Raw genomic sequence first — 18,898 nt, forward strand, 5'->3', positions numbered from 1 at the left:
GATGATTGGAGCATAGGTTACTCAAGTTGAAGATTTTAAGGGTAGAAGTGCTCTGGGTGATAAGATCAGGAATTACCATGGAGAGGCATGTAAGGATGTGAAGTGGCGGTGAAGGTCCTGAGAGTTTAGAAAGGTAAGAAATGCTTAATCTAGACTCTAGAGAGTAGCAGAGACTTTTTTGTTCACATAATCCTGGATGTTAGCTGGGAAAATGATAGTACTTTCATGGAAGGGAAGATGGGGAACAAGATATCAGTCTTTACTAAAGAGAGATGAATGTCTAGGAAGAGAGTAGATGACAGAGATAAAATAGTTGAAGTTGGGGTGGTCAATTGGTGGAAGCCTATATCAACAGAATGGAGAGTAATGATTTGGATACTGCAGAGAGTGATAATAGAAGGCTAGTTTTGCCTTTCAATTGTGTGAAGTGCTAGGAGGGAGCATTCTGTGAGTAGGCTTAGGACTAGTTACAAGTCCCGTCTTCTTACCCAAGGGAATTCCAGAAATTCTAATTCTGCTTCCTTTCACATCCCAAACCCTTTTCTTTCCTTCTCTAGAGAGAGAAGTTTGCAGAAGACACTCTTCTGAATGGATGTAAATGTTTGCTGACAAGAGTAAGATTCTAGAATATAGAATTAGTTCAGATAGGTTTGGGTTTATGGTTCATGTGTTGTCATATAGAATTGTATCACTCAAGCAACCAGCAAGAGGAGATGTTGGCCTCATAAGTAATATAAATGTCTAACTACTATGCTGTACACCTGAAACTAATAAATTAATTGACTGTCAATTGTAATAAAAACATTAAAAAAATTTTTTCTAACAAAGAGATGTCAGAGGCCCACCTGTCTGGCATGTTATTGTGGCCTTCTTATTTGATAGAATGAAAATTACTAATAAATTCAGTTTTATCTTTTTACTAGCCTCAATAGAAACTCAAAAGCGAATCAATGGCTTTTTTTTCTTGAGACAAAATGTTTGTTAAACATTTCCTAGAGGCCAGATCTTCCTTAGAAATTTCAAACAAAGAAACCTCAAACAGAATTGTTACATTTCAGATATCAAAATGTATTTTTTTTTAAAACTCTTCAGTCCAGAGGAATCTGTTAGTAATAGTGAAGCTAAAAAGGATAGGGGGTGGGTTCTTAGCACAACCTACATGACTGGGGAGTCAAATCGAAGTCAATTAGGAGGTAGCTAATAGCAAGCAGTGGGTCTTGACTGCTTAAGGCAGAAACAAGCAAGCCAACTATAAAATGGTGGCTGTGGCCCAGGCCATATCTTTTATGTAGTTCCTTTTGTTAATGAAGGCTTTCCTGAGCTTCAAAGAAATTATTATTTAAAGAACTCCCAGATCATTAAAGACTTGTGCTTTAAGATGTGCTTCAGGACCCAGTAGTTCCTTATAAACACTTCCAGTAAAGAAAGCTTTTGTTAAATCCACTGGCTTAATTCTCTGGTATAATTAAATTAGCTGAATAAAATTAGGATGTTTTTGATACTTCGGCCAGGCTCAAACCAAAATGAATTCATTGTCCCAAAGTACATGTATACAGCAATTAATGATATCACTAACATAGAAGGCAAGAAGCAAAATATTAATAATTGTGTAAATAAGTTAATTTTTTCTGAGTGAATCAAATAAAGGAAACAATATAAAAAGGTAATTAACAAAAACAGAATTTTTCAAAGCGCTGTATATAATATTCTGTAGCAAGGATATGACACTGTGTTGAGAAGAAATGGCACAAGCAAAACCTTGACAGTCCCTTTAAGCTCATCTCCATGCAAATATGAATCTTTTAAAAGAGAATATAAGATAGTAGCAATAAGTACTTTGAAATTGTATAAGATATATTTCAACTACAGTAATACAATTAAAATAAAGAAGTGGGAAGACTGGAGAAGTTGATGAACTGGTTGAGTTCCATGCAGGGCCCCTGTTGCAGGATCAGCCCATCACAGACCCTGACACAAAGGCCAAGGTCAGTGGCTCTGGCTCCACACCCAGTCATTTCGTGCCTTATGAGCTGCTTTTGACCTCAGCTCTAGTAAGTGGGTTCCTGCCTTGTGTCTTGGGATCGCACTTCTGGCTCATTCCCTAGTGCTGGAAACTGACCTTGTGCTTTTCTTCCATCTCCTGGGACTGAAAGGCAACTTAGTACTTAACCTCATCACGTTTGGCCAGACCCTGAAGAACTTTCTTGGATCACTACACATTGCCTGGTGGGCCTCATCCTGTACAGCTTCTTTCCCTTGTTCTTAGCGGGAAGCTTCCTCTCTTCTGACCCTTGTAATCTACGTAAGATTCAGTCTCATTGCACTGCCTCAGACTACTCCTACCTGAGCCCAGTTTATACAGATGACAAACATTTCGTATGGAAGAAAATCTTTCTTTATATATGGAGAAAGGAACAGTTCACCAATTTTGTGAAAGTCAAGGATCCTGCTTTTCCCTCAACCATCAGCCACCACACCTATTAATTTTTAAAACCTTAGGAAAAAGGAATCAATTGTCTTGTTTTATTTAATACCAGAAAATCTAATTATGTGAGAAAGTTCAAAAATTTTCAAATATTTTCTAGCTGAGTTTAAGGGAACAATAAAAGTTATTTTAAAATTCAAGTGTAGCAACAGAAAAAGAAACCAGTATCAAAATATTTTAAGATTCTGCCTGGACGGTGTGGCTCAGTGGTTGAGAGTCTACCCTTGAACTAGGAGGTCACAATTCCATTCCCGGTCAGGGCACATGCCTGGGTTGTGGGCTTAATCCCCAGTGTGTGTGTGGCTGGGGGTGGGGAGGCAGCCAGTCAGTGGTGAGAGATTCTCTCTCATCATTGAGGTTTCTATCTCTGTATCCTTCTCCCTTCCAATCTGAAATCAATAAAAGTGTATTTTAAAATGTCTTAAGATTCTGATATAAGACATGTGTGTTTTTTAAAGTTTTAAGTTAAAGATGGTGATAATTTACTATAAGAAGATTTTGATTAACTGAGAATGAAGGAATCTTTTGGAATGTCCGTTATGGACCTGTTAGTGTGCAAAGTGTTGGAATTAGAATTCTTGCTTCAGGTGGAGGATTATAGTTATCATTGCTTTTATAGTCTATAGGTAAACTGGAAATATACCTTGATTTATTTCATACTAATAATTCATTGCATTATTGAATGGTCTAAGGCTCCTTCTCTCACCTAACCATATAGTCATGCAAATGACGACATGATATATGAGCTTTACATAAGTAGTTGGCAACAGCTTAACATGTGCAATCCACAAGAACTCTGGGTTCATGGGGAGAACTAGTCCAAGCTAGAGCTCATGAAAGCATAAGTTGACTTGACAGGCTACATGTTAGAGTGGTGATTTAGAACTTCATGATCAGCCCTAAGGATAGGCTGAGAATAAAGGGAAAGCTGTTCCCATGAGATGGCTATGATAAGGACTTCTAGGTCATGGTGGCTCTTTCCTTCATCCTTGGCAAAGTAAGCCCTTTTCCCCATGGCCAGATCCCTCCACTTCACTAGGTGGGGTGACAAAGGCCAGACCCCTGCCTATTAGCTCCCACACGTCTGCTTTCCCCAATCAGACAGGCAGGGCTTCTCCTGGGGCGCTGAAGCCTTGAGAATGTAGATCTTCATCCTTTATCCATCCTGTATCCTTACTTCCAAGGACGACCTCCTTCCCCCTCACAGAGAGCCACTCTACACTCCAGTCCTCTTTCGGTTGCCACCTTTGTCAAGGCCATCACCCACATTCTCTGCCTAGGACACAGCTCGGGTAGTGCCTAACTCAAATATTTTATGAATGAATAAATGAATGAATGAATGACAAGAAAGAAAGAAAAAAAGAAAGAAAGAAAGAAAGAAAGAAAGAAAGAAAGAAAGAAAGAAAGAAAGAAGGAAGAAGGGAAGGAAGGAAGGAAGACTTTCTGTCTTTTCTACCTTTGCTTAGCTAATTCCTCCTTCACTCCCAGCACACCCACTGCACACAGAACTCACCTCTCACTTGTGGTTAGTTGGCTAATGTCTAAGGTGCCCACTAGAATGTTAAGTGTTGACTGTCTCTCTTATTTACCATTCTGTTCCAGCAAAGTGCATGATGCATAGCAAGCTGTCAATAAATATTGCTTGAATGAATGAATATTTTATTTATTTTTGAACTTATTCTTGGGTTCCTAATTCTGAGATCACAAAACCATTGTTATCAAAGCGAAGTGACTTGTCAGGTCACCTGGTACACAAATACCGCAGCAAAGGGGTGTTTTCAATCTGGCTTTGTCCCATTTATATAAGTCAGATTCTCTGTTCTGTAGTTTTCTGTCAAAGTTCCTAAGGTTAGCCCTTTTCTGTCTGACCCATCTCCTTCACTAGCATAAAAGTCAATTGTTCCCTTCCTAGTTTAATTTACCTTAAGAATTCTACCCTCTTAAGCTAGAACTAGGTCAGCAAGGAAACCTTCTATATCTATTTTTCTTTCCCACTATTTTCCTGTTTCAGGGATCATTGTCAACTGATCTCCTACTTTGGTAAACATTTCCAGCTCTCTAGGGCTAAATTCTCCACTAGTCTGGCTTTCCTCTTCCTTCCATCTCCAGTTCTCTCAGAGCTTCTCCCTTCTCAGTGTCTCTCTTCTGCTCTCCTTTCATGAATCCCGTGCCCTCATCTCTTGGATGCCACTATTTAGCTAAGTGCTGCCACTATTCAACCACCATCCCTGGTTGCTTCATTCTTAGCATGCTCATTCTAATTTCCAGTCAACTCACACATACAAGCATAAGCTCACCACAGAAGGCCACTGAGGTGCTCCTTACCTCCAGGTTACATATAAAATAGGAACTTGACATGCTAGCTGAACACTGGGGACAGCTGGGGATTGAAAATGTGTCCTGAGTATAACAACCCTTCATATCTAGACGCAGTTACATTTGAGGAGACCATGTGCGTTATGAAAAAACAAAAAAACAAAAAACAAACAAAAAAAAACACCAAAAAAAAACAGCCTTGTTTCAGAGGAAAACCTGCAGGCTCTGTGAGGGCAGGGCTTATATCTGCTTGTTCACCATGGTGCATTCTGTTAGGATTAGTGTCAGACACAGATGGGTATTCAAAAATATTTGTCGCAATGCAATGAAAAGTTTCAGTCTAATCATCAGGGGAAAAAATCCTTCTGGAGGAAGCAAATGATTTCGCATGATCCTTTGGGACTTCTGTAATAGAAAGAGCTATTTATTCATTAAAAAACATAAACTTGTGGAGCCAGACACTGCCTTGTGTCAAGGAAGCCCTTCGTTTATTAATAAGTGCTACATTTAATAGCACTCACTAGAGAAGAGCTTTTTATAATTTTGACTTCACTTAGCAGCATCCTGCATGCACTGTTGACCCAGTTCATCCTCCTGTCATGATTTTTTTGTGCCACCCCCTCCCAAAACTGATGCAAAGGCAGAAGGAGGTTTTGGGTTACTCTCAGTAATTACATATTATTGAAGTTGGCCTGATTATTCTTGTTCAGTAACATGACCTAAAATGTTTTCATAGGAGATACATGGGCATGTAACATTGCTTTCTCTTCAGAGATATCCACTCGTGTCCTGGGAACTTGGGATCTACCTGAGAGAGCTACTAAGGGAACAGCGTAGCCCTTTCATAACCTTCTGTATATTTCCTTTAAAAAAGAACTTGATTATTATTCACTAACATTAGAATCAACACACAGCCCTGATAACTAATTTTAAGTGCTATGTTGCCTTTAAATGGAAGTTTAACCTCTAATAGCTTTTTGCTAAGCAAAGAATCTTTTAGGATTCAAAATGCAAATTGGACCTGAAAAAGAAAAATTATTTTTAGACTTATGGCACTTCAATTTAACTGTAACAGAGTTTCAGGGCTTTCATTTATTAGCAGAATATGTTTTTGGTTGTGAAATTTTAGAGGAATCCCTGTTGGAAAATTGTTGAATGTCCTCCTTTGGCTGGGAGCCATTCATTTAAACAAGTTATGAGATAAAGCTGAAGAATTTCATTCATTTGGGGAAAGCCAACTAAGGGTTATTATTGTGGGTCCATTAGAGTTGGGATTTCTGTGATTATCTCAAGAAATTTTAAAATCAGGGCCAAATGAGGTGAAAAAATTCATGTAGCTATATTCACATTGTGGAGCAATTAAAATTTTAATTGGGCATTTAAAGAATCAGAAAAATACAGAGGTTTTTGTATCATTTAATTTGGATTTTCTCTCATTATTTGGAGTGTGGCAGAGTGATATTGTAGGGGGGAAATCAGCTTAAAATTAAACCTGGACACAATCTAAATTCATACTGGTGACCTTGGGCATGTAACCACTCTATACCTACATTTCTCTTAAATAGAGATAGCATGTCCTACTTTACAGAGAAGTTATAAGGAGGAAAAATAATTAAAACCAGAATCCTAGTTAAGAGCTCAAACTGGTCACCAAGATGCTTAAGGTCAAACCTCAGCTTTGGGACTTAATAACCATGTGACTGTGGGTGCAGATTCCTGACCCTCAATTTCCACATTTTTTAAATGACTACACAAACATCGTTACCATATAGAGTTAAATATCTTAGAAAAGTGCCTTACATGATTGACAGATATCAAACATTGACATCATTATTACTACATGTATCTTGTGGCTTCAACCCAAGTGAAAAATTGTCTAGTTAACATTCTTTATATAAATCTGATAGTTAATCTATAAATCTGACAGTGAATGGATTCTTAGTTAACTATAGGTCTGTGCCTGTGTGTATATGTGTATACCTATCTATGCATTTAAGGTAAATTGGTCACATGTATAGAAGAAACATAATTATAATTAAATATTCCTCTAGCTAGAACATACACACACAAAATAGGTCTCCTTTTTTGAGAGCTGAAGTTCCACAGAGTAATTCTCTGTGCTTGAAAACTTCTTTCCAACTTACTTATGTAACCACACATACAGTTTCTGAACAGTTAGTTGTAGAGTGGTGGCTTTTCTTAGAGCTGACCGAATAGACAGGTCTAAGACTTGACCTTGTCTTAGCTGCTACTTAACCAGAGAGTGATAGAGAGTGTTTGAATTAAATGATAAACTCCCAGTCCAGATTACATTCAGCATCAGGTATTGCCCCACCCTCAATCTTTTCAATTGAGTTATCACAGAGAAAGTCAGGGAGAGGGATTTTATTTAACACAGAGGAGTGGATTGTGGAAGAATCCAGAATGTTTGTAATGCCAACCATTTGGTTTTTATTAGCATTAGTCTGTGTGCTTGCTCATTTTCAGTCATTTTCTCTTTAGGAATGGTCCCCCAGATTCTAGTTTCCACATTTCTGCCTTTCGAATGGAGTCCTTTGTGACCCATTGTGATTACATTGCGTTTTCCTTGTGTCCTTTCAGAATGTTCCGACTGTGCCTTAATTTTGGTTGGGGGATAGGTGGGAGGATAGTAAAGCAGGGGAATGTGGTCAGCAATGCTCTCAGAATGCTGTCAAAGGAAGTCCGTAAATTATCAAAAAATTGCCTAGGAAGAAATATCAGGCTTGGTGTTAATAAAGCAAACATTTAGGACAGAAGTTGAGTTAGAAATGTGTGTCCTAAGGTCTTCACAGGAATGTTTGCTCCTGGTACCTCAGCCTTTATCTGACCTCTCCTAGGCACTTCCAGAACAGTCCTAAGCTAGACTGATTATAGTGATTTTAAGATAGTGGAATGAAAATGCTGTGCGGTTGGGGTCAAAAAGCCAAGAGCTTCGGTGGTGTTGGGGAGAACAAGCTAAAAACGGTTTTGCTCATATACCATTCCCTAAGCCTTGCTCCATGCAGAGCGAGTCTAGCCAGTGAAGAAATCCTGCTGAGGAGCCAGATAAGATGCCTAACCTATTTAACATGTTTACACTCTAATATGTTGTGGCTGGGAGTTTTAAAAATACAGTAGACATTATTTGCATCCCATTTCCATTTAATTTTGTTGCCTGTTTTATACATTTTTCCTAGATATTTCAAAAATGGACAGATGTATAAAAAATCCTAATCATTTGTGAATTCCCTATTTGCTAATTTGCCTCCGGGCTAAACTTTTTTTGTGATTTCTGAGTCAGTATTTGTGATTTCAGATTTAGTATTCAGTCATGCTCAGATTGGTGAAAGATTTGAGTCACTGTATAGGTGCATACCCAGCCCAGGTCCAACATGGAGTTTGTAAGCACGGGTCCTTCACTTGGTCTGTTTAGAGTGACATTTTTTCACATATCTTTTGCATTTTGCTGGTTATTTCACTACGTAAAATGGCCCTCAAGCATGGTGGTGAAGGTATATCTGACTTTCCTAAACACAGGAAGGCTGTGATATGCCTTCCAGAGAAAAGACAAGCGTTAGCTAATCTTTGTTCAGGTATGAATTATAGTGGCCGTTGATTGTGAGCTCAATGTTAGAATCAATGATATATATTCATAAGGTGTCTTTAAATTCAACAGAAACACACATAAAACATGGTTTTGTATTGATTGGTTGGTGAAAATGTACTATCAGAAACTCACAGGAACTTAACCTTGTGCTTCCCCAGTGATTCAGTGTGCTCTAATTCAGTGTTAGTGGTGACATTAGGACAGAATTCCAGTGAATAATGAGAATTAACTATTTGTTTTGTAATTACCATGAATTACATTGCATTCTCACCGGAAAGCATTGGTGACCTACTAAGTAGGGACCAACATTAAATAAGATTAAGCCCACAAAAAAAGTGCTACAGTACAAAGCTTTGTGCTATTCAGATTATTTATTTGTTGTTATGTGAATCATAGTTATATCAGGTATCCTTTATATTACCGGCAATTTCCCCAGAAGCTCTGTACACATGCAGAAATTTCTTTAAAACACACACACACACACACACACACACACTCACAGGACCAGAAAACTAGTTTGAGGGGATATACATACAGTATATAAACATTGACATATTTACTGTATACATGTTTCTATACACAGACCAAAAAGCCCTGAGACTAAAAATCTACCTGTGCAAGCAGAGGGCAGGAAAAGACGGGAAAAAAAAAAAAAAAAAAAGAGGTTGACAACTCTAGCATCAAGGGTGTAGTAAGGGAACTTACATATGAAGTGCATCTTGGGCAGTGGCAAGACTGTGTGGCAGGTGCTAAAGAATTATATAGAACAGGGCAGGATGGATGGGGTACTGGTGTGTGACCTGCCTCAGATAAGGGGAAACTGCCTTACATGCTTGCCCGGTGCAGGACAATGGCCTGATCCAGGAACCAGCATTCTACGGGTATGTAGGGGAAAGGTCGATCAGACAGACTCCAAGGCGATTTATGGGGAGCAGCCTCTCATCTGGCCCACAGCTAGCTTTGGGGTCTCTCCTCCACAGTATAGTGCTTCAACCCCCATTTTCAGTTAGCATCCTATTGATGTGATTGGAAGGCAGATAGGAAAGGGGACAGTTTTGCAGCAGGAGTCATTGATGGGCAGACCAAGGCTTTTCTCCTCAGCAGGGTTCCAGAGTGGCTGGAATTCCACTATGTCCAGTCGTGCTCTCGCAACTGGTGGAGTGGTCGTGCTTCAGATCTGTTGCCTGCAAGGCTTACACGCTTCTGGAGATAGAGAGCTCATCTTAAATGCACAGAAAGTCAAGCTCAACAAAAATGTTTCTCGGACAAAGTCTTGACCATCAGAGACGCGAAGTGATCCTGAATATAGTGTAGTGTTTGCTATTGATATCTACTCCCAAATCACACCTGCTGGTCCTTCTGGTTCTTGGGAGAGGGAGATGGGGAGTAAAATCTAGAAGAGCCCTTCACCTCGAGGAGGGAGTCCAACTCGGAACTCATCTAAAACAAATGGAAGATGGAAGAGAGGCATTTTTATGCAGCAAACAGCTCCAGCACCAGAGGGAACTGGGTCATGGATGGGGTCTGGAGTGGGAGGTCATGGAGACCAAAGTCAGCACGGTAGAGGGGAGACCTGGGGGAAGTGGGATTGTATAGGAGACACATGTGTGGCTCCCTGTAATACTGTGCTGGGGACTCAGAGACTGAAGTGCACTTAGAACTATGGGTTGTCATGATGTGAGCCCACTAACATTCACAAGCTGGAAAGATATGAAGAAATAATAGGCCTCCTTCTTCTAAATGGTCCCATCCTTACTTTTTGATATTGTGTTCTCTTGTCCTTATTTTCCATGTTTCTCTGTTGTCTGATCTGATGGTTCTCCCTTGACTGCTCATTAGAACCACTCAAGAGGCCTTAAAAAAAATACCTGAACCACCTGGCTCATGTGGCTGAGTGGCACTGAAGGGTCTGGGTTTCATTCCCAGTCAAAGGCACATACCTGGGTTGCGGGTTCACTCCCCCCACTCCCCACTCCTTACCCCTGTTGGGGCACGTGCAGGAGGCAACCAGTGTATGTGTCCTCTCATATCATGTCTCTCTTTCCCCACCCCCTTCCACTCTCTGAAAAAAACAATGGGGGGAAAAAAAATCCTCATATGAGGGTTAAAAACCCAAAAACCTGGACCATGCAAAGATTCTGATTTAGTTGATCAGGGTAGATCCTGGGCATCTATATATTTAAAAGCCTCTAAGATGGTTCACATGGTTAACCAGACTTGAAAAGTACTGCTCTAAAAACTCAAGTGAGATTGTTCACTCTCCCTACCCCAGTGTATTCTATCCAAGGAGAGGTGAAGCAGGAACCCTGCTAAATATGCAGAAATTTCTTTAAAACATGTCCACAGCATGTCTACATCAAGAAGATGCTCTCCTGGAGGTGCCTTTGAGAGTGGGTGGCTTCCATACCCCTTCCCCTCTGCTAGTCCAATGAATTCATCTAATTTTTCCCTTTCCTTCTTCCTGGCCACTGCAGCCCCTCCAAGTCCTAATGCTTTCTCCTGCCTTTGACCCAGCACTAGTTATTGGTGATAAGGTTGATATTGGGGAAGGACTGTGGTTTACAAGAGTAGCAGGGAGAAGAGGAAGTAGAGAAGAGGAGGGCAGGGCCATGGGTAATTGAGAAGGAATGGAAAAGAAGAAAGTGCAAATTACTGCTTCTCATGTGTTCCCATCTGCTGCATCCAAAGTATGGTGGGAAGAGGATGAGCTCAGAGCCACAGATACTTAAGCGCAAGTCCTGGCACTCCATCATTTATTAGTTGCTTGATTTGAGGAAAACTACTTAATCTAATATAGTCACCCACCCTTATCCATGAGGGATTCCTGAAATTGCAGAAAGGTATCAGACCCTATAGAAACTATGTTTTGCAGCATACCTTCTTCCTTAAAGGAATCACTTAACATCACTATTTTTGTGCTTGGGGGCCATTATTCAGTAAACTAAGGGCTACTTGAACATAAGCACCGAGATACCTGGACAGTCAATCTGATAACCAAGACAGCTACTAAGAGACTAACAAGTGGGGAGCATATAGAGCATAGATATGCCGGATAATGGGATGATTCACATCTGAGCAAGATGGACCGTGGCAGTGTGAGATTTCATCATGCTATTCTGAACCGTGTGCAACTTAAAACTTAAGAATTTTTTTTTACTTCTGGACTTTTCTATTTAATGCTTTTGGACTGTGGTTGACTGTCTGTAACTGACACAATGGAAAGCCAAACCACAGGTAAGGAAGGACTACTGTAGAACTAAAAAGTGGTGATGCTCAGGAATTCAAAGCAGGCCTGCCTGATGTAACATTTCCCTAATCCATACCCACACGATAGACCCTTGGTAATGAATACAGTAATTAATACCTTCCCAGTTGGTAGTTGAGCTTACTTTAAAATTCCTATAGTCAAATAAGTTGGGAGAATGTTACCAGAAGATTAGTTTGGGAAATAATGGTGTGTCATTTATTATCAGGCTAGAAAATTCAGAATTGTCATTCACAAGAAATAAGCTCATTATTAATAGAAGATTACTTTTTCTTGTCTTTATGTGACTATTTTCTTCAATTAAAAATAGACTTTTTTTCTTGTTGTGAAAGCAGTACATGTTCATCTAATACAAATTGGAAAATAAAGATAAGCAAATAGCACAAAATTAAACACACTCATATTCCCTCAGCCCGGATATAACTGCTGTAAATGCCCTCTAGACTTTCTGTGCTTTTAAACAGATTTTTAAAAATCCTAGTAGACTCTCTCCTTCACCTTGAAAACATCTGGTCAACAGCAGTCCACGTCAGTACATTTGCCTTTACTACATCCATTTTTATATCTACTTATTATAAAGGTGAATAATTTTGTTTTTTAAACAACATTTGTTTACTCAGAAGTCACAGACCCAGAGATAAGGAAACATCTGAAGAGCCCAGGTGTGACTCGGTAGAGAGGTTGAGTAATTCAAAACAAAGTGCAAAATGTAAAAACAATTATAATCAGCTTGACAGTCCTGTGTCTGTTTCCTATAGCCCTTCTACCCACAAGTCTACCGCTGACTTCAAAGAAAAGTCAGCACAGAGGAGGTCCGGAGGATAAGGTGCAAAACCAGAATCAGACTCACGATAAGAGATTAAAGAAAGGTTGATCAAAGACCCAGCATAAAATTGCTAGCCCTTGACTTGCCTTGGCCCATGGCCCCAAAATATTCATCAGAACAGAGAGCTCTCTTTGAAGTGATTGGGAGCGCCCATACCCAAGATGAGCTCTCTGGTCAAAGGGAAATTTAAAGAGGGGCACTGGAAGGTGTTTGCAAAGTTGCCTCTTTCTATCTCTTGTCTGCATATCCCTTTCAAATTGCTTGGATGCTGCTGCTTTGGTTTGTTGTCCAGATGTAAGTAGTTGTTGAACTGTCCTGGTATGAAGTGAGGAACTTAGCTTAAGAGGAGAGAAGGGTTTGTCTTTGTTCCTTGTGGGAAGTTTGGGAAGTAACAGAAGCATGCACATGGCAGTGGGTTTGCACTCAGGAGCATACCAGCTTTGTAACCACCACTCCTTCTTTTTGTTCGGGTGTTTAAAAGGGCATGTGGTATTTCCAAAGAGGCAATAAGATGTGCTCATTCTATTCATTCATTGCTTGTTCACTGCTCTCCCTACTAGGGGTTTACTGCTTTTTGTGGTGTTAGCACATAAACCATCCATTGCCCCAGAGAGGGGAAGAAAATAGGACTCCCCAAATGGCAGTAGCCTTTACAACATTCAGGTTAAATTTTTTAAAGTGTTTTGAAAGACAGGAGTTACATAAAATTGCTAGAAATGTATGCTTAGAACATCATAGTTAGCACTTCTTTCAAGCTCCAGTTTTGTTTTGTTTTTCTCTTTGCATGATAATCTATGTTTTTAGGATCTATGTTTTCATATTTTCCCCAGCCATCGTTTCTTCATTTCCTTTCAATTTCAAGGGGATTACTTTTTATCTCTACTTTTTATTTTTAAGACTAATTTTCTAATCTTTACCTGGGGATTCAAGTTAATGTTTTCACAGATGAGTCTGGATTGAGCATCATGTTAGGATCCGTGAGAACTGGGATACGAATTTCCTCCTTTATCAGAACCCACAGTCCAGGGGAGGAGATAATGGATTTTCCAACAACAAATAACTAATATGATGCTAGCTTTGTAGGGGTTATCCTTCATGAAGAAGGAGGATTTGAACTGGGCTTAAAAATTCCTGAAATTTCTAAATGTGGAAAAATAGAAAAAGGATATCGTAGTAGAAGTTGGGGCAGCATGATCAAAGGTGTGGAAGTGGGAAAACTATAAGGTGTTTCACAGCAGAAACTCAGTACATTCATTTATTTGGGGCAGTTGGCTCATATGAGGGAGGAGTGAGAGAAGCTTCACTGGATATAATAGGGTGAGAATATGCTGTGGGATCTGGAATTTATTAGGAATGCTAAAGGGTTATATTGAGACCGTGGGAGAGGAAAATGGTATGCTGAATTGTTATGACAGTTAATCTGACTGGCACACAGAATGGGTGGCATGGAGAGATACCTGGGGCCATAGTTTGGGTGAAAGTAGAGCCTGAGAGAAGGATGTGGGGTCTGAAAGAGAATGGAAATGGTGGCAATTGGAAGGATGGGATGGATTCTGGAGCTTGTGTAATGAGAATTGATCTGACCTGCATAGTCGGGAAGGGGATGTGGAGGAGGAAGGAGTTACAGGACTCATAGATGATTGGGGAACATTGCCACACAAACATTCTTGCACATGTTTTACTGAGGTACTGGGTGATGGGAATACAAAAAGGTTAGGTTCATCATCAGAATGGTTATAAAGACAGATGGGTAACTACAATGAGAAACCCAAATATGTACCTTCATCTAAGCATAAAAAACTGAATGAGGCCATGAGCTCTCAGTTCAGAGAAAGAAAACTTCCCTGAAGTTTGGAATAATGGAAGCTTCAGGAAAGAGATGGGTCATAGCTGAACCTTGGATAGTGGATAGAATGTGAAGAGAATGGGAGGAGTTAAAAGGGTAAGGTGGGTGGGGTCCGGGGAGAAGCAAAGGCACAGGGTAGGGAAACCACAGGTATTTGTGATATATGGAGCAAGCCCATCTGATTGGAGCAGGAGTTCGTATAAAAAGTGCAGAAAGGGAAAAGGGGGAAGATGGAGATTTGATTGGTCCAGTAAAGATTTAGAGGCCAAATTAAAGAGTTGTAATTTAATCAAGCTACTGTGAACCCACTGACATTTGAGCAAGGGAGTGGCCTGTGCTAAAGGGTATGCTTTGGAAAGTTGATTCTGTGAAACTGTGGAATGTATGCATGTAGAGAGATAGTACTAGGAAGGTGAATAGTTGGGTGACCTTTAGGCAAAAGAGAATGAAGATAAACTAGGTTGACATTGATCATGAAAAGAGCATAGAAAATAGACAAAGTTATTAGCAATAAGTCCAAGGTCAAGGGAGAAATAGGCTTTTACCCAAGGTTCAAACCTGGAAGGCTGTGAAAACAATTGTCCTATATATATCAAAGTCTAAAAGTCCAGGGAGAACTGGTTTGGAAGCAGCCCAGAGAGTTGGAACCTGAGATGGCAGCCAAGCCAGTGGGTCCATAAGGTGGTGAGAAAGGAGGGGAGTGAGGGGGGAGGGGTTCAAAGCTCAGCTGGAAAACAGACTTGCCATTCCAAGTTGAAATAATCCTCACAGCACAGCAATTGTGTGAAGTTTTTAATGAAATGACTTTAGTCAGACACTGAAGTATTTCCAGAAGCTCATTTGAGAAGTTACACTCTCTTGATACAGATGAATTCTCAATTGCTCTCCTGTTTTCCTTGCAAAACAGTTCACCTTGTCTAAGGAAGAAAAAACATGCAGAGAGCAGTGGGAAGGTTTTTCTCACTATTCCAGATGTAGAGATTGTGGGCATTGGGCCTCCGGTACATGATTCTTTCCTGCAGTGGAAATAATTCATGTTTTATGCCTCCTTCTATCCATTGCAGCACCTAGCACAGTCAGTGTTTTGTACCTTGTAAGTACTCAGTGGTTGATTTGCGTCTTTGTAGTTCTCAAAGATAGAAGAGTGGACATAAGAAAAACTAATGAGCCTACAAGCCAATTTCATAATGACAGACTCTACATAAACAAATGCAAATGTGATGTCAAATTTGAATTGCAAAAATGGTGTAAGCAAGGTTCAAGAAGTAATAAATGTAGCTTCAGATCCTGACTACAATGATCAAACCCGTTAACAATCCCTCATCCCTTGGAGTGTGAGAGACATTCAAAAGTCATAGCCCCTGGAGAGCAGAGTCATCAGCTCATATTGTCAGGATGAAGAGTGACCTTATATTAACTTCAAGCCCAGGGCAGTTTAGGCTGACCTATATGTGGTTCTTCATCTGAGATAGGAACTAGCAAGAACCTAAGATGTAGGCGGGAAGGCCTCAGACCTTTCAAGAATAAAACCAATCAACTGTAGTAAAGGAGGACTATTCCTAGATAATATTCATCATTCTACTCTGAACTGACAGTTACATCTGAGAAAAAGGAGCATCAGGCCAGTTGACTTGCTCATAATGTGGAAGCAACATACCTTCTCCCCTACTTTCGAACTAAAGAAACACACCTTTTTGTTTTGTCTCGTTTGTCTGGTCCTTCAGCTGCTCGACTCATCCAGAACATGGATCCCACTGCCGAGCCTTGTTCCGACTTTTTCAAATATGCCTGTGGAGGCTGGTTGAAACGCAATGTCATCCCTGAGACCAGCTCCCGTTACAGTAACTTTGACATTTTAAGAGATGAACTAGAAGTCGTTTTGAAAGGTGAGTGAAGTGTGTGTCTTTGCACCCAAGATTTCTCTCTTAATCTATCCATTTTTAAAGATACAATTCTTGGCCTTTATGGGGAACATGCGAAGGATTAAAGTCGTAATCCCTCCACGTTTTGTGAAACCACCACTTAGTCATGCTGAGGGTGGTAGACACTGAAATGGACATGCTGGCATCTCTTAGCATTTCTGCTTTCATTTTTAGCCACACAAACAATAACCCCAGTATCTCTAGAGATGACATCTTGATGTCATTTTACAGAAGAAGAAATTAAGTGATTTCCACTAAACACCACCTCCCTAGGCTTCCCATCCTGACCCTGTGTTGACGTCACTGTAAAATGTCTAACCCAGCTTACGACCCTCTCCCTGGGAATTTGAGAAAGTCATAAATAGTCCTCTACTATCCTCTATCCTTTGTTCTCCATTAGAAATTACTTTGTAGAAAAACGAGTTTTTCTATTTTCTGACATCCCTAATAGTAAAACAATACGTTCATTGTTTTGGGAACCTGAACACACTAAGAGAATTGTTTTCCAGCCATCAGGAGCACTATCATATTAAATTCCAAATTCCTCTGTATTATTATTATCTTTTTATTTCAATGTGAAACCAAAGTAATGTATCTGTGGCTGAGCAATACACATCACTGTTCACACACACACACACACACACACACACACATACATACGATAATCTAGTTGAAAACACTTTTATATAACTTGGCCAATGAAACTGAGTCCCAGTCCTGCAGTAGGAATAATGATTAGGAAAGGGGGCTGGTTTTCCCTGGCAGGGGAAGGAAGTGAACATACATATAAAGAAGCAAGTTTGTTACTGAACCTGTGTTGCAAATGTTCATTACAGTTGTCAACGAGCAATTATATTCATGCATTTTATTAAATGCCCCGTTTCAGATGTCCTTCAGGAACCCAAACCTGATGATATAGTAGCAGTGCAGAAAGCAAAAACATTGTACAGATCGTGCATAAATGAATGTAAGTGCTCCTCACTGTATTTCATCAAGAGTGTGTCAACATATGCATAGACTTCTTAATAAATTTATTTCCATTGCTTTTCTAAGCTGTTATTGATAGCAGAGGTGGCAGGCCTCTACTCAACGTGTTACCAGATATATATGAATGGCCAGTAGCCACAGACAACTGGGAGCAAACATATGGTAAGGCAGGGTTCCTTCTTTGTTTGAAAAAAAAAAAATTTACCCATAAACATCTATATTGTTATGCTGTGTATCATAGTACTGCACTAACTCTTCTAAAGATGTACTTCACCTTTCATTACTTTAGGTACTTCTTGGACAGCCGAGAAGGCTATTGCACAACTGAATGCTAAATATGGGAAAAAAGTCATTATTAATTTTTTTGTTGGCACTGATGACAAAAACTCTTCGAACTATATAATTCATGTAAGTTTGTGTGTATTTAATATGTAATAAAACTTCCACACCCATTGTTGTTATTAATACTTAGAAATAACAACCATTCTCATTTGAATTGCACGGGTAAGGAGGGAATACATTAACGCTCCATCCCTGATATCTGGATTCCCCATTATATTTTGAAAATATTTTTGTTATAGACATTCATTCCTCCTTTCTGGTTCCTTTTTAAAAATATTTCTCCTTTCATAAAATAAATAAGAAATGAAAATCTTTTAGACTCTTCCTACTTAGAAAAAAACACCTGTTTTTTGTGGGGTTTTTTTGTTTGTTTGTTTGTTTGGTTTTTTTTGTATGTTCACTAGTGTAGTCTGGTTTACATAGCAATGCAGATCTGGAAACCAGAAATTCCTAATTGCTTCCAAAAAGAAATAGAGAAGGGATTTTGAACACAATTGTGCTTCTGACTAAAGAATGTTTATACTTTTTTTTTTCTCAATTAAGGTAAATAAGATGCCATTCTTTCCAGATAGCTTTGTTAGATTTTTAAAAATTGAATTTATTGGGGTGATATAGGTTAATAAAATTATACAGGTTTCAGGTATATAATTTTATATCTCACCTGTACATTGTGTTGTGTGCTCACTACCCCAAGTCAAGTCTCCTCTCATCACCATTTATCTCCCCATACCCTTCTCTACCTGCCTCTACTTTCCATCCCCCCCTTTCTTTCTGGATTTTTTAAAAATATATTTTTGTTGATTTCAGAGAAGGGAGAGGGAAAGAGAGAGAGAAACATCAATGATGAGAGAGATAAAAAATCATTGATCAGCTGTCTCCTGTATGCCCCCAACTGGGCATGTGCCCTTGACTGGAATTGAACCAAGGACCCTTCAGTCCGCTTGCGATGCTCTATCCACTGAGCAAAACCAGCTAGGGCTGGGTTTTTTCTTGTTTGTTTGTTTGTTTGTTTGTTTGTTTTAATGTAAGCCATTCAATTAAGTTTATCTAAGGTGTCACTTAAAATGAGATTTATACTTAATGATTGTGTTTGGAACAGACTAAAAAATTTATAAGCTTTTATTTTTTCTCTTATAAAATAAACTAACTCAAAAGTTGCAATTCACAGAATCATATTTATGTCACTATTGCATAAACTTCACAGTTATTTGTTCAAGTCATGAAAGATATTTAATCTGACTCTCTTCTCTCCTTGGATTTTCAAATGTCAGCATCCTGCATAATCATCACAAGGACATTTAA

General features: G+C 39.4%; 1 protein-coding gene across 3 annotated transcripts in view; it reads left to right on the plus strand.

The window, feature by feature from the left end:
• The window catches only part of MME (membrane metalloendopeptidase), a 94,632-nt gene that overhangs the window by 18,095 nt on the left and 57,639 nt on the right, over positions 1-18,898 (plus strand). For all 3 annotated transcript variants that reach the window (XM_084873855.1, XM_084873856.1, XM_084873857.1), the window contains exons 4-7: positions 16,070-16,231; positions 17,154-17,234; positions 17,321-17,416; positions 17,544-17,662. In XM_084873855.1, the coding sequence (XP_084729981.1) occupies positions 16,070-16,231; positions 17,154-17,234; positions 17,321-17,416; positions 17,544-17,662 (458 nt within the window). The remainder of the gene's footprint in view (positions 1-16,069; positions 16,232-17,153; positions 17,235-17,320; positions 17,417-17,543; positions 17,663-18,898) is intronic.

This window comes from Pipistrellus hanaki (genome assembly GCF_964339955.1).
Source record: "Pipistrellus hanaki genome assembly, chromosome: 2".
Taxonomy (NCBI): domain Eukaryota; kingdom Metazoa; phylum Chordata; class Mammalia; order Chiroptera; family Vespertilionidae; genus Pipistrellus; species Pipistrellus hanaki.